At 40.1% G+C, this 17,317-nt stretch overlaps 1 protein-coding gene across 3 annotated transcripts in view; it reads right to left on the minus strand.

Annotated features, from left to right (window-relative positions):
• Window positions 1-16,915, minus strand: part of mrpl23 (mitochondrial ribosomal protein L23) — a 112,059-nt gene extending 95,144 nt beyond the window's left edge. Inside the window, exon 1 of one of the 3 annotated variants that reach the window (XM_020056513.3) lies at window positions 16,721-16,902. Coding sequence is in view for 2 of the 3 variants with exons in the window: in NM_001310882.1 (NP_001297811.1) it covers window positions 16,688-16,704 (17 nt within the window). In the remaining variant the exon portion in view is untranslated. 3 annotated transcript variants of the gene reach the window in all.
• Window positions 16,916-17,317: the final 402 nt, after the last annotated feature.

Raw genomic sequence — 17,317 nt, forward strand, 5'->3', positions numbered from 1 at the left:
TGTGCAACTAAGGAATTGCCTTACTATTTATTGTGATCATACCCATTAAGGCTACAAACCCAAAACCAAATGTAGCCAACCATTGACGTGATGACAGCTCTGCAATCTTGGTATTCCCTCAACCAACATCATGAGGTAGTCACTTGAAATGCATTTCAATTAATAGGTGCGCCTTGTTTAAAGTTAAATTGCAAAATATCATCAGGGTGGGTACACAATGTGGAAAATAGTCAAAATAAAGAAATTCCCTTGAATTAGTAGGTTTGTCCAAACTTCTGACTGGTACTATATATTATTGTTACCGCCATGGAACTTTTTATTTGGAGCAAATCAGGTTTGCCATTATAAAGTTATGTGCAAGTGGGGATGTTTTTGTGTACAATTAAAATAAAACTGCCATTTTTAAATCTACATTTTCCTAAAAAGGCGTATATATTACATTGTTCCGTTGCCAGAATTCTAAACACACAAACAGAAAACTATTTAGACTATTTACTGGTTTTCTTTGCCCTGTTTTCCAGAAAACAGCCCCATGCACTTAGCGTTGGTACCTTGACAGCTCACTAACGATGCCAAGGCGCTGTTCACCCCACACTGAATGCATGATGTCAATAGATGAATGGGCAATATGCCCAGATGAATGAGAGTCTTGGTTTAATTTGAATGAACTTACAAATTAAATAATAGAGTTCCATGACCATTCAACAATTTAATTAGGCAATTATTGAAACATAATGCAAACAAAATAGACTACATGACAATTCAACATACATATCACAGTGTCACCGTTTTTCAATAGGAGATTCAGCATTCTTGTGTAGGGTAAATCATCAAATGCAAATATAAAATATTAATCTAAATAATGATTCACAAAACAAAATATCAGACAGTCTTTACCAACCACCAATTCAACAAACTTATTATACCATTACTGTTTTTATTTGTGAGTGAGAAACAAAATCACATACACATCCTATCATCTGTCTTTGAATTTTCTCTGATTATTTTGCTCAAGAGAAAGATTCTACGAATGTATTACGCGAAATAATTATTCACGAAACCAAATACCAACGATCACCAATTGTCAATACAGTAAAAGTATTACACGTTACTGTTTTTCATCAATAAAATCGACAAATTACTTTTCTATATTTTCATGTAGGATACAGAAAATAATTATTTGAAACTGTGTAAATGTTGCATACATTCTTTTTAAGTTGTTTCATGTACATGTCTACTTCGGGAACCTCATTGCTGTTATCCTGGCATTTCAGTTGCACATGCCACCTTGCACCTTCAAATTTGCACAAGATTACTTGCAAATAATAACAAACATTGCTCTTAATTGTTTCACATGTAAAATGTTTGCACTCTTCTACTTGCACTTCTGGTTAGATGCTATACTGTAGTTGTTCAATGACAATAAAGTTACATCTAATCTAATGAATAGCAATGAAATAGTATTGATGTCAATGGATGAATGGGCGAAAAACCCCTGATCAACCCAAACACACCTATGCATATATCTCAAGTTCAATGATGAAGAATGACGATGAAGGTGTTAATTGTATATAATCTGAACTCGGTGAGCAAGTCAGACACAATTCAGACACTATTGGGAGTGATGGCACAATTAGGGTAGAAAAGAGCTATGAGAGCACACGAGGAAGATGATCATCGTAGAATATCCTCACCGAGAGTGCAGGCCTCACAACCTAAGCCAGAGGACACATTGGCAGGGCCCTCAACAGTTTTCTTTGATTGAGTTACTTGCAGATGCTGCAGCACATCAGAGATTGTACGGGTACTAGTGCACGGGACATGTCTGTTGATGAACTCAAAGCATTCATTCATTCATACGGTGGAAAGAGCATGGATGTGGAATCATTTTGGTCTGATCAATATGAGATAAACCTTTTCTGAGAGACCATGCCACGCAAAAACTTCAGAGAGATTATGCAACACCTGCGTTTTGACGACAACGAGACAAGATGGATGCTGATGTCGACACAAAGTCCATGCTCAAAGGCTTTCCATACCTTGGGAAGGATGAAACCAGGCCAGCGACTTTAGGGGACTGTGGCTTTGAGACTCACAGAGCGTTCCACGGGTAAAGGCAGAGATGTGACCACAGACAACTTTTTTACATCACTGTCCCGGCCAGAAATATGTACGGCGATGTAAACAACCCTTATGAGAACCATGAACAAACAGATGGGAGCAGCCACCCTGCATGTAAAACAACAACTAAGAGGAGCTCAAATCCACAACAGTGATGGAAAATGGGAATGCTACACTTAGTGTACAGATGTAAGAAAAACAAGAGCGTTTGCCTTCTCAGCACCATGCATCGAACCGTAGCCATCAGCAGTGGACCTGATGGCTACGGCTGGATAGACAAAAAGGCAGTGACACACTACAATCACTCAAATGGATGTCTGCCAAACAGCTTTCTTTTATATCTAACCTTGGACCAAATTATATCCTATTATTTTATTATTGCCATTATTAATAGTGTAACTTGGTGTTATTTACTCGTCTCTGGCCTGTTGTGGTGTTCTACAGACATGGCTGCTATTAACGGACATGCTGTTGAAGAAATGTTACTACAAGACAGTCAGCAGAAGACATTTCTTAATTGATCTGGCATGTGAGCTTTGTGAAAACAACATGAACGCCAAGACGCAAGCCACCAAGGAGGCAGCATGTCCCACTCTTCCTCTTCCCAAGCCTCTGCAGCTCACACCCGGAAAGAAGACTGTCAAGTTGGCAGGTGCACACGGATCAAGACCAATGAGAACTGTGTGCAGTGCAACCATTTTGTTTGCCAGTCTTGCTCACACAAACCCCCAAAGCTGTGAGCGGTCTGTGAGGTAGAATACGGAGAAGAATGCCTATGCTAATAAGGCTGATTCGTATGCAAATGACGAGAAACAGCATTCAGCTCTGGCTGATACTGTTGGTCTGAAAGGCAAATATAAATGTCATCAATTGAACTTTACATTTGTCATTTAGCTAACGCTTTTATCAAGAGGGACAGCAGTGAGTGCATTAAATAATTTACTGCTAAATGATCATATGAAGCCGCAAAGAAAAAAAACTTTCAGGTCGCAATTAATCACTTTGATACAACTTTTCTGATTATTAATTCATCGGCTGTTGGAAAATCATGTACCACGGAAGTCGTCTAAATGATGTAAACACATTACAAGCAAAAACATAGTTTGCTGCAAAATGCGGAAAGATGAAGCGGCATCGAACTGCAGCATGACTGTGATGTATAAGAACCTGAAAAGAAAAAACGTTTGAGCCATGACAAATAGAGAGGAAGAGGGTATGGAGGGCCAAGCCTCCCAAAATTAGAAAATAATAAAGTGTATCAATAAATACAGCTAGGTATTCGACCACCTAAAAACCAGTAAGAATACAGTCTCTAACAGAATTGTTAGTTTTTCTTTAAGAAGCCCTCCTGTTCTCCACTCATTACCTGCATTAACTGCACCTGTTTGAACTCATTACCTATATAAATGACACCTGTCCACACACTCAATCAAACAGACTCCAACCTCTCCACAACGGCCAAGACCAGAGAGCTGTGTAAGGACATCAGGGACAAAATTGTAGACCTGCACAAGGCTGGGTTTGGCTACAGGACAATAGGCAAGCAGCTTGGTGAGAAGGCAACAACTGTTGGCGCAATTATTAGAAAATGGAAGTTCAAGATGACGGTCAACCTCCCTCGGTCTGGGGCTCCATGCAAGATCTCACCTCGTGGGGCATCAATGATCATGAGGAAGGTGAGAGATCAGCCCAGAACTACACGGCAGGACCTGGTCAAGGACCTGAAGAGAGCTGGGACAACAGTCTCAAAGAAAACCATTAGTAACACACAACGCCGTCATGGATTAAAATCCTGCAGCACACGCAAGGTCCCCCGGCTCAAGCCAGTGCATGTCCAGACCCGTCTGAAGTTTGCCAATGACCATCTGGATGATCAAGAGGAGGAATGGGAGAAGTTCATGTGGTCTGATGAGACAAAAATAGAGCTTTTTGGTCTAAACTCCACTCGCCGTGTTTGGAGGAAGAAGGATGACTACAACCCCAAGAACACCATCCCAACCGTGAAGCATGGAGGTGGAAACATCATTCTTCGGGGATGATTTTCTGCAAAGGGGACAGGACGACTGCACCGTATTGAGGGGAGGATGGATGGGGCCATGTATCGCGAGATCTTGGCCAACAACCTCCTTCCCTCAGTAAGAACATTGAAGATGGGTCGTGGCTAACAACGACCCGTTACAGACAGCCAGGGCAACTAAGGAGTGGCTCCGTATCTCAAGGTGCTGGAGTGGCCTAGCCAGACTCCAGACCTGAACCCAATAGAAAATCTTTGGAGGGAGCTCAAAGTCCATATTGCCCAGCGACAGCCCCGAAACCTGAAGGATCTGGAGAAGGTCTGTATGGAGGAGTGGGCCAAAATCCCTGCTGCAGTGTATGCAAACCTGGTCAAGAACTACAGGAAACGTATGATCTCTGTAATTGCAAACAAAGGTTTCTGTACAAACTATATATCAATTCTGCTTTTCTGATGTATCAAATACTTGTGTCATGCACTAAAATGCACATTAATTACTTAAAAATCATACAATGTATGATTCATAGTTGAAGAGTACCTATTATAAAATTTACAGACTTGTACATGCTTTTTAAGTGGGAAAACCTGCAAAATTGGCAGTGTATCAAATACTTGTTCTCCCCACTTTCCATTCATTCATTCATCCATCTTCTTCCGCTTCATCCGGGGCCGGGTCGCGGGGGCAGCAGTCTAAGCAGAGATGCCCAGACTTCCCTCTCCCCAGACACTTCCTCCAGCTCTTCCGGGGGGACACCGAGGCGTTCCCAGGCCAGCCAGGAGACATAGGACACGCTGGAGGGACTAGGTCTTCCCCATGGTCTCCTCCCGGTGGGACGGGACCGGAACACTTTCCCAGGATGGCGTTCCGGAGGCATCCGAAACAGATGCCCAAGCCACCTCAGCTGACCCCTCTCGATGTGGAGGAGCAGCGGCTCTACTCCAAACTCCTCCCGGGTGACCAAGCTTCTCACCCAATCTCTAAGGGATCGCCCAGCCACCCTGCAGAGAAAGCTCATTTCGGCCGCCTGTATCCGCGATCTTGTCCTTTTGGTCATGACCCAAAGCTCATGACCATAGGTGAGAGTAGGAACGTAGATTGACCGGTAAATCGAGAGCTTCGCCTTGCGGCTCAGCTCTTTCTTCACCACGACAGACCGATACATCGACCGCATTACTGCAGAAGCTGCACAGATCAGTCTGTCAATCTCATTTCCATATTTATTTAATTCCTTGATCATTCATTTCTATATCTATTTATTTTTCTTATTTCTGTATATATTTAATTTGTTATTTCTTCCTGTATTTCCTTGTCCTTAAAAGAAAAGTTAGCTATTTTTGAACCTGGGGCTGATTTACAGATTATCTAGCATGATCCTAGTTCATAGAGACATTATATTTTGTGAATTATTTCAGTTTTGAGTTTCAGATTTTTCCAAAAGTGGAACTGAACGGGGCAACTGAAAATGATACATTCGGTTTTCCAAAACGGGAAGGCCACATTGTATTGAAATAGGTCTCCGTAGGTTCTCCTGAAAAAAATTGTGCCAAAACAAGCAGTATCAATGGTTATGTTCTACATGAAACTCTTTTGTAAACAATGCACTACCGCAGAACACCTGTAAACTTCCCCACTCAAGCTAACAGCGCGCTGTCCCAAATCAGCAAAACTATGGTGCTGACCACATTCTAGCTAGCAACAAGCACAATTTATGGACATATAGCAAAAGTTTTCAAGAATGTGCAGTCCCCTATTGTGTTAAAGAAATTAAATCTAGCTAATTGTCTAAAAGACAGGCCACCATTCCAGAATTTAATAACTGACATGGCCGTTCCCAAGAGTACTAAAATCGTTCCAATGCTCCGTAGTAGTAATCATTTCAGTACCTCCCCACAGTCTTCCTGCAGAATGGGACAGAACTATCCAAATAGCTATTACATTACTCCTAACATGAGCTAGATTGTAAACAAAGCCGGTGGCCGGATAAATCCTCCATGCAGATAGATTTGCGTCGGTTTATCAGCAGCTAACACAACTTCTTGCCATTTGCCTTTAAGCTATAATCTATACTAGCTAACGTGACCTACAGTTTTGTAAACTAAGCCAGTTACGGACACAGCCTCCTCACAGACGGATTCATCCATGCGGCAGCTGCTTATACATTATCCAGAAAGATTGAAGAGCGATAACCATTGATACAATGCTTGTTTTGGCACAAATTCTTTTTGGAGAACATATGGACAGATAAACATACCCTGACCTTCCTGATTTGGAAGACCAAATACAGCTCAAAAAAAAATTGAGACCACTGTACCTTTTTATTTCCTTTCCAAAAAAGTTGAAAAGGAAGATTTTGAGTAAGGAACAGAAGGGTTACATTTTCAGTGGTCTCTTAATTTTAACCCTTCTGGTCCTTTGGCAAACCTTTCCCTTAAGCTAGTGAGGGGGCGGGACTTTAAGAGTCAGACATGGCAATCAAGCCCAGATGGAATCAGACTGTAAAGACAGTGAGCACTGTTTTAGATCCTTGTGCATTCCCACCTTGCCAATCACTATTGCTAATTTAAGCAAAAACATTGATTGTGCATAGGTGACATGAACAAAGTATCGAAAACCTAGAAGAGTTTGCAGAATAACACAACGTGTTCAAGTGAATAGGCCACAAGAACGGCCCATCTTTGCGAGTCTGTCCCAGGAGTAAATGGGTTCATTTCAGTGCCAGTTCATAGGACAAGATTCATCATTTAAGCAATTGTATTTTCCTAAAGCTCCTCTCGGTTTGGACTGTTATGGAAACCCTTGTACTAATGTACATTTGAGAAATGTCTGCATTTCTATTACCTGGTATGTAACGCTGGTCTTTGTTTGTGACACACACTTGTCAGCATAATAGGAAGATCATTAGGTACTCTGACCATTTGTTAACCTGCCTAAACCAACAAGGGTATCCTTTGTTCTTCAGGAATGTGGCAGACTGTCTTTTATGATGTTCCCCTTGCCCTTAATTGGGTAAACTTTTATGGAAGGAAGGATAAAGAACAAATGTTGTCTTTAGAGAATGAATAAGCAGTGTCCTTAGTGGCCTGAAGGTTTTGTGCCAAAATTGCCTGGTATTTGGAACTGTTCAGAATTCCCTCCAGTCTGACGAAGGCCCCGGTTCCAGCTGAAGAAAAACATCCTCAAAGCATGATGCTGCCACCACCATCACTGTGGGTATGGTGTTCTTTGGGTGATGTGCAGTATTGTTTTTGCACCAAACATACCTTTTGGAATTATGGCCAAAAAGTTCAGCCTTGGTTTCATCAGACCATAACACATTTTCCCATGTGCTTTTGGGGGACTTTTTGCAAAACTTCAGCCGGGCTGAGAGGTTTTTCTTTGTAAGAAAAGGCTTCCGTCTTGCCACCCTACCCCATAGCCCATTCATTTGAAGAACACAGGAAATCTTTGTCATATGTAGCACACAGCCAGTACATGCCAGAAATTCCTGCATTTCCTTCAAAGTTGCTGTAGGCCTCTTGGAATCTTTTCATTAATTTTGGAGGGACATCCAGGTCTTAGTAATGTCTCTGTTGTGCCATATTTTCTCCACTTGATGATGACTGTCTTCACTGTGTTCCATGGTATAGCTAATGCTTTGGAAATTCTTTTGTACCCTTCTCCTGACTGATATCTTTCAACAATGAGATCCTTCTTATTCTTATTCTGATCAATCAATCAATCAATCAAAATTTATTTATAAAGCGCTTTTTACAACAGCAGTTGTCACAAAGTGCTTTACAGAGACACCCGGCCTTAAACCCCAAGGAGCAAACAACAGTAGTGTTGAATTTCAGTGGCTAGGAAAAACTCCCTAAGAAGGTCGAATTTTAGGAAGAAACCTAGAGAGGACCCAGGCTCAGAGGGGTGACCAGTCCTCTTCTGGCTGTGCCGGGTGAGATATTAAGAGTCCATGCTTTGGAAGCTCTCTGAGGACCATGGCTTTTGCTCCGAGATGCAACTTAGAAAATGTCAGGAAAATACTACTAGAACAACTGAACTTTATTTGTGATCAGAGACACTTGAAATGATGGCAGGTGTGTAATGACATTTCAAATGTTTCCCCCTTCAAGATCGTTTTTTAATTTAACAGATCACATTATAAAAGTTATATTGAAAGTGGAAACATTTCTGACATGATTTCTCTGTCTCCTTCTTTTACATCACAAAAACCTGGAATTTTCACACGGGTGTGTAGACTTTATATTCACCTCAGAGATTCATTCTGTAAGCTCTTGACATGTCTCGATTTGCAAATAAACTGCTAATTGTGCCAAGAGAATTTTGTCTCTGTACTGACTCCTAAAATAGTTCCTATTGATGGAATTACCATCACATGACCTATGCACTGGTGTTGAAATAAACTCATTATCCCCATCACAACTCCTTTGAGAGACCAAAGACATTTTTTGTAGCCTATTCACTTGGAGAAAAGGACAATGTCTTTTTCCAAAAAGTCCTCAAGGTTTTCTATGGGCTAACTGGCATATATTTGCATGGGTCAAAGTAGTATCCACTCTAAAATATCAATCATCCATCACACAGCCTTGGGTATGGTATTATTCAAAAGGGGAGACCTCAAAGATTGAGTACTTAATGTCAACTCAAACAGCAGCAGCCTCAGACAAAGTTAAAGTTACTGTCACGTTTGCTTACTCCCTGCTACTGGTAAACGCTGCCTTGTGTACAGAATGCTACTCGAGTCAGTCTGCTTGGTATCACTCACTTACCCACTCAGCAAGAGACATTCACACTTCTGGGCCAGCTACACTAACACAGTCTGACAAAAGATGAAGACGTTCCTGTATAAACTGACTCATAAAATTTGAATATCATCAAAAAGTTGATTTATTTCAGTAATTCCATTCCATAATGAAAACCCCAAATTCAGTATCTCACAAAATTAGAATATTTTGAAAAGGTTCAATATTGAAGACACCTGGTGCCACACTCTAATCAGCTAATTAACTCAAAACACCTGCAAAGGACTTTAAATGGTCTCTCAGTCTAGTTCTGTATGCAACACAATCATGGGGAAGACTGATGACTTGACAGCTGTCCAAAAGACGACCATTGACACCTTGCACAAGGAGGGCAAGACACAAAAGGTCATTGCTAAAGAGGCTGGCTGTGCACAGAGCTCTGTGTCTAAGCACATTAATAGAGAGGCGAAGGGAAGGAAAAGATGTAGTAGAAAAAAGAGTACAAGCAATAGGGATAACCGCACCCTGGAGAGGATTGTGAAACAAAACCCATTCCAAAATGTGGGGGAGATTAACAAAGAGTGGACTGCAGCTGGAGTCAGTGCTTCAAGAACCACCACGCACAGATGTATGCAAGACATGGGTTTCAGCTGTCGCATTCCTTGTGTCAAGCCACTCTTGAACAAGACACAGCGTCAGAAGCGTCTCGCCTGGGCTAAAGACAAAAAGGACTGGACTGCTGCTGAGTGGTCTAAAGTTATGTTCTCTGATGAAAGTAAATTTTGCATTTCCTTTGGAAATCAAGGTCCCAGAGTCTGGAGGAAGAGAGGAGAGGCACATAATCTACATTGCTTGAAGTCCAGAGTAAAGTTACCACAGTCAGTGATGGTTTGGGGTGCCATGTCATCTGTTGGTGTTGGTCCACTGTGTTTTCTGAGGTCCAAGGTCAACGCAGTCGTCTACCAGGAAGATTTAGAGCACTTCATGCTTCCTGCTGCTGACCAACTTTATGGAGATTTCATTTTCCAACAGGACTTGGCACCTGCACACAGTGCCAAAGCTACCAGTACCTGGTTTAAGGACCATGGTATCCCTGTTCTTAATTGGCCAGCAAACTCGCCTGACCTTAACCCTATAGAAAATCTATTGGGTATTGTGAAGAGGATATGCCAGACCCAACAATGCAGAAGAGCTGAAGGCCTCTATCAGAGCAACCTGGGCTCTGATAACACCTGAGTAGTGCCACAGACTGATCGACTCCAAGCCACGCCGCATTGCAGCAGTAATTCAGGCAAAAGGAGCCCCAACTAAGTATTGAGTGCTGTACATGCTCATACTTTTCATGTTAATACTTTTTAGTTGGCCAGCATTTCTACAAATCTTTTTTTTGTATTGGTCTTAAGTAATATTCTAATTGTCTGAGATACTGAATTTGGGGTTCATTAGTTGTCAGTTATAATCATCACAATGAAAAGAGACGAACACTTGAAATATGTCAGTCTGTGTGAAGTTTCACTTTTTGAATGGAATTACTGAAATGAATCAACTTTTTGATGATATTCAAATTTTTTGACCAGCACCTGTACTTATGAACCAGAAAAGGAACCAGGCAAGCCTTGTTCAGCCGGCCCGCAATTAAGTGATACATTTTGCTCCCTCACCGGATTCGAACCCGGGTCTCCCAAGTGATAGGCTGTGTCTATAGCCACTACACTATATGTCTGCAGAGTGTCAGTATAGCATCTCGACACTAGATCATTTTGTCACGCAGTAACATCACGCCAAGTTTGAATATTTTGCTAAACACCATTAAGCATTGTCCTTTCGGTCATGACCCAAAGCTCATGACCATAGGTGAGAGGACAAGATCCCGGATACAGGCGGCCGAAATGAGCATTCTCCGCAGGGTGGCCGGGCGATCCCTTAGAGATAGGGTGAGAAGCTCGGTCACCCGGGAGGAGCTCAGAGTAGAGCCGCTGCTCCTCCACATCGAGAGGGGTCAGCTGAGGTGGCTTGGGCATCTGTTTTGGATGCCTCCGGAACGCCTTCCTGGGAAGGTGTTCCGGTCCCGTCCCACCGGGAGGAGACCCCGGGGAAGACCTAGGACACGCTGGAGGGACTATGTCTCCCGGCTGGCCTGGGAACGCCTCGGTGTCCCCCCGGAAGAGCTAGAGGAAGTGTCTGGGGAGAGGCAAGTCTGGGCATCCCTGCTAAGACTGCTGCCCCCGCGACCCAGCCCCGGATAAGCGGAAGAAGATGGATGGATGGACCATTAAGCATTGTTTTAAACTCATTAACTTTGCTTATTAAGTTTACCTACACCACAAATAGCATATATGAACGTATGCCTATTTATGTTTAGATAACAAAAGAAAATCTGTTTCTGTACACAGGAAATCACGTTCATTCAAAATGCGACAGTAAATAGCCAATGGCTAAGTAAATAGCCAATGGCAGTAATTCTGTCCTGCAATGTCAGCTATCTCTTTGAGATTGAGTGAGATGAGCTTGAGTTTGTAAAACAGAGTATAGTCTGTAACATCATGAACAATAGACTCTCAAATGCTGCAATAAATAACTAAATTACTCTCTCCCTTGACGACCAGATACGCAATCATTATTTCAACCACCATATGAAAGAGCGGATTTCTAACATTAACCAGCAACAGGCTTACCAGTATCTACTAACTTACTACTTGGAATAGTCATAAGAATTAAGGAATTGCTAGCGAAACTGAAGATTACTCTGCCAAAGTTATTTCATTTCATGGCACAAAAAAATTAGTTTGTCTTTCATTCGTGAAAGTTATTGTATCAATGTCAATCAATTTAAGTGATAACTGACTTTTTCGACAAGTGAAATGATGAGAGAATAGTGGAAACCACTCTTTTACTATGCAAGGTGTTGCGGTCTATATCAGGGGTTCTTAAAGTTTCACACATCTGTATGTCACATCTGTAACATACATTATACAAGTACATTTTCTGCCCTCTTCTATTCGCACTTCTTGTTAGATGCTAACTCCAAAAAGCATGAATGGATGAATTGGCAGAAATAGTCACAATATTGTATAACCGTAAACAGCTTTAATTTAATCTTACTATAAAGTAGCTGCTGAAGGTTGTAGCCAGCAATGTTTTTGTCTATCCAGAACGAGATTCGAACCCGGGACCTATCGTTTGCAGGGCCGCTTCACTAACCACTACACTATTTAAAAAGGGGTAGTCACTCACTCTTCTTGGCCGGCTCCGCTTATGAGGTCCGGCAATAAAAACTAAACTAAATTAAATCTAATTCTCAAAATAAATGCAGATTGTGTTTTATTCTAGACTGATGCATAGATATTATACAGTATTTAGTAGCGGTCAGGGCCAATTCTGATACTGATTATTAGTGATCACGGAGACGAATGACTGATATTTGGGGCCGATATATATTTCCGGTAGAAGTACTAGAAAACAGAACAATTCAAACATTATATTTTGAAGAATAAAGTACAGGGAGCACCAAGCAACATATATTGTGAACTTAAATTTCATATAGATAAAAATTACTTTCTCAATAGCTTCCCAAATCAGGGACATTTGACTGTTAACAATCTGTCAGGTTTCTTTCCTGTAAAAATTTATAAATAAAGTAAAATGTTTCTGTAACTTTAACTTTACTGTGCTGTAGCCATCTGCAATGAAAATGGGTTTCAAGAGAAAGTTAAAAGGGTCAAAAGAACTAAAATATGCTTTAAAATTATTAGAGCACAAAAATGCTTCACTTTATTACAGCACAAAAGCATTGGAAAGTATTTTGTTTATGTTCCAATTCTAAGAACATAATGTATTAACATGATAACAAGGAACATAACACTTTTACTGGCGGAGTATTTCTGGTATTGCGTCATAAAAAACATACGGGCAAGTATTCTGTTATATATTGATTGTTACCATACTAAGAACGTTAGCCATCTAGATGCATTCGCACTGACGTTGTTACACAAAAATATCACTGCATACATAAACTCTTATGTTGGCGTTAGCTATCTTTTACTGCAACAAAGAGCATCAGGCATGGACTTTTGCATTTCAGATGTGGCTGATTTATCCCTATTAAACGGCGGTCCGGAAAAATCGCTTTCCAATGTCTGTTTTTCTGCTAGTAGGCTACACCAAAACATTAGTTCAGGCATTTTCGGTGAAGTAACTTTAGTCCAATAAAAATGAAACTAGGTATTGTCATCATATAAAAAGATCATGAAGGTAATGTTTGATGCAACATTATGACACTCTCACCAATATGACATACAGCGTTGACTGGCTATTTACTTGTGATGTACAACCAATCTGATAATTCTGCGGGCGGGACATTGATCCATACAAGCAGATATTTTTCAGAGATGTGGCTGCCAGAGAGGCGGATTTAAAAGTATTTTACCGGCAGTAATATAATCAACTGAACAATTCCAATTATTGTAAAAGTATGAATATGGGATCCAATTATCATCCAGGCTGATAATTCAACCCCTAGTATTTAGAATGAATCTAGGCTACAAAAACAGTGCGTCTCTCACGAGGGATCTGATGGGGATAACGAGATTATTTCTACACCAGTGCATAGGTCCAAACCGAGAGGAGTTGTGATAACATATGATCGCTTAAATTATGAGTCTGGTGCTAGGCATTGGCAATAAAATTAACCCATTTCAATGCAAGGAGCATACATACATCCTTCCCATTTTGGAAAACCGAATGTATATATATATATATTTTTTTCAAACACTACATTGGTTGTCCTCTTCAGTTCCATTTTAGCCCAGAAAGAGACTGCAGGAAAAATTGGGAAAACTCAAAACGTTATCAATTTATAATAATGTCTCTATGAACAAGGATCATGCTAGATAATCTGTAAATCCACCCCAGGTTAAAAAATAGCAAACTTTTCCTTTAAGGACAAGGAAATACAGAAATAAAAGTATATGGAAATAAATATATACAAAAATAAATATATAGTGAAAAATAAGATTATGGAAATTAATATAAAAATAACTACAGAAATTATCAAGGAATTAAATAAATAAGGAAATAATATTGATTAATACATTTATTATATTTTTAGGTATAAATATATTTAATTATTTATTTATTCACTAATTTCTAATTTTGGCAGGTTTGGTCCTCCATAGGAGGGATCAGCACGATTAGTTAAATCTTAAACAAGAGCGTCATGGCAAGCTATTTTAAAGAGCTCGTTACAGTTAAGCTTTGGGGCATGAGTTTTTGGTTGCGATACAGCATTAATCTCAAATCCATGATTGAGTTCTGTATTAATAAACGTTAGGACCGCCAGTCTGGTGGGCTAATTGTGAAGGTGACGTTCACTTACAGCTGAGCAAAGCACGCCTCTAGAAATGTCTATACCAGGGTTTCTTAAAGTACAGGTCCAAATGCGAATTGGGTCGCAAACATATGAATGGTGGGTAGCGATGCACCAGAGTAGTTTTACAATTTCATGAATTAGCTAAATTGATTTGCCCAGGTAAAGCTGAGCTCTGTTTATTGGTGCTGGTGAGATGCATTTTCTTCAGGCCTTACATTTCCTTCATTTCAGTTCTTGAAAATCACTCCGCAGCACACACACCACGCACTGTGTAGCAGGTGTTTAGTAGGTCTCGTCTGTTGTTACTTGCTATTATTTGTATGAGTCACTGGACTTGTTGTAATGTTACAATGCCAGTTTGTATAGTTGTCCCACTGGTAAATAATAAAATGCAAATGCAGCAACAAGTTCCTGTCTCTTGGATTTGTGCAAACATTTAAAAACAATGAGGACTGTCCACAATGTGATTTGTGCGGTGAAGTACTGAGCAACGAGTCGCTCACAATCAACAAATTAAAACAACACCTTCTAAGAAAACATCCCCAGCACAAAGGAAAACCCACAGAGTTCTTTCAGAGTAGGGCAGAAAACTTCAATGTCCTTGACGGATGACAGATTTTTAACAGGTGATGAAATAAAGGAGTAAATAGCAAGAGGTGCATTTTAGTTTCATGCAATCACTGCAGCTAGCAGTAGCTATCTAATGTCAGTCAAGGAAAGCTAGCTGCAGTCGAATGACCACATTTTATCCCGCACACCCTTTCGTTTTCAATTAATAGGAGCGCTCTGGCAGTACAATCCAGAAAAGAGAGCCATTTGGTTGCTTAACGATAATATAGGAATATTTATAATATTAGCATATTGCCAATCATTTTGCTAGGTGCCTTTTGACACAGGGGCTTTCTCTATCCCTCCTACAGGCATTCAAAGGGAACAGAGCTGATTTAAATTGGCCATACCAGATCAGCCTGAATATTGCCAAAGCAAAGAAACCCCACAGCATAGAACAAGATCTAATCAAACCCTGTCTAAGGGATGTCTGTCTCTTTCTTTTGGGTGAGGAAGCAGACAAAACATGTGACTCCATACCACTTTCTAATGACACAGTAGGAAGCAGTATAAAGGACATGTCAGCTGACATACAAGAATCCTTAACAGAAAAAGTAAAACAGCATAAATTCTCACTTCAACTAAATGAGTCAGTAGATGTTGCTGGAATTCCACAGTTGGTGGTATATGCAAGATGCATATGTGATGATGATAGCAAGGAGGATTTTCTGTTTTGGAAACATTTGGAAATAAAAACCAGGGGAGAGGACATATTCAACAGGGTGGACACTTAATTAAAAAACCTGGAACTAAATGTTTCCTGTTCAGTCTGTTCTTCTTCTAGTCTGAATCAACAATACCAAACATACACCTACTCAAATGGACAAAGCCAAGTGTATAACCTTTACTGACTCTACGTACAAGCTGCCAACTGAATGTGTCCCTTGGATCTTCACAGGTGCCACAACTTAGCCTTGAAATAACTTAGTCTTTTTTTGAATTTAAAAGAAATAAAGGAAAGATATTGAGGGCATTTCATGGCAACAAAACTATTTATTTCTAATTTTTGTATTTTCAAATTTTCCTGAGCCTCCATTGGTCGTTTATATGATTGGTCTAAATTGAAGTGCAACCAATATGAAGACTTTTAAGTATATAGACCTGTTTGGATGATACCCTGCTGGGGCAAGGTTGTATTAACGTTCCCTAAAAGAAAAGTTTAATATGCAATTATTTATTAAAATAAGGATTCTATTGGACCAATTCTGGTAGTTGCTTCCCCATTTTGCTCATACGAATTTGTCTGATAGACACTCCGACAAAACATATTTGCAATTAACCAATGAGATATTGTGTGGATTAGTGAAACTCATTTCGGTGACCATTGTTTGCCATGACCTTAATCATTTTTGACCAAGATACCATGCTATATATAAACTGTATGTAATCTGTGAGAGTCCTTTGGTCTTAGCATGACGCCCTGGGTAATGTTGTGACATGAGACTGGATTGCCTATTTAATCATTAATGTTAGTTAATTTTAGCCTTTAAAACTGTTTCTAATTTATTTTATTATAATAGTTAGCTGAGCATCTAGCTATAGGTGCAAACTATGGCAAACAAGTGCAAACTCATTCAGAAATCAGCAACATAAATACTTCTTAACAATTAACCAACTACATACTGTACATTTCGTGATATTCAGGGACATATCGTAAGGTAACTTTACTCCTATTGCAAAGTTACAATAACTGGCTAACTAGCTAGCTCTACTAGCAAACCACATCAGAAATGAGCAGAGAGGCTACCTATCGAAAGTTACACGTTTGCTATTATTCAGACTTATCTGAACATAAATTGAAACATAATGCCTTGTATGTAATAAGCTTAACTTACATTAATCGACTTGCCATGGTTGCAACCGCTTACTTTTTTTTTAAACTGGACGCTTGTGTTATTATCGTTGAAGGACTCCTGTCACGCGTGGGGAAACTTCCGGGATACAGATAAAGTACGCATGCGCATTTCTTCTTTTCTTTTTCTTATTCTACTTCTTTACATTTCTGTATATCGCTTCCAAAACTGTGCATACAATGCCTCCGACTGTACCGGAGTGTAATGCCAGTCTGCCTGTCTTAAATTCTGTAGATTAAGCATTAGCGTCATGCTGGCAACATTAGAGATTCCGTAGCAACAATAAGACTTCCGGTTTTCGGATATTGCCTTCAAAATAGAAGTCCGCGATAAAACGCTATTTGAATAATATTAAATGTATCTATTCTGACACTTTGCTTAGTGTGTATTGTAAAAATGTACTCTAGGAAATGTTCAGGAGACTCTATAGAATAATTATATGCAAAGAAATCAAGGGGCACTATGTATTTGCAATTGTTGCTGGCATTTTACTCCACCCATCCTAGAACCTATTGGCCACAATGCAACTCAATGGATATGAAATATATATTGGCCTATAAAAAAAAACTGTTCTATACGTCGCAGTGAATGTATTGTAGGAAATGTCAAGGA

This window comes from Esox lucius, chromosome 19 (assembly GCF_011004845.1).
Source record: "Esox lucius isolate fEsoLuc1 chromosome 19, fEsoLuc1.pri, whole genome shotgun sequence".
Taxonomy (NCBI): Eukaryota; Metazoa; Chordata; class Actinopteri; order Esociformes; family Esocidae; genus Esox; species Esox lucius.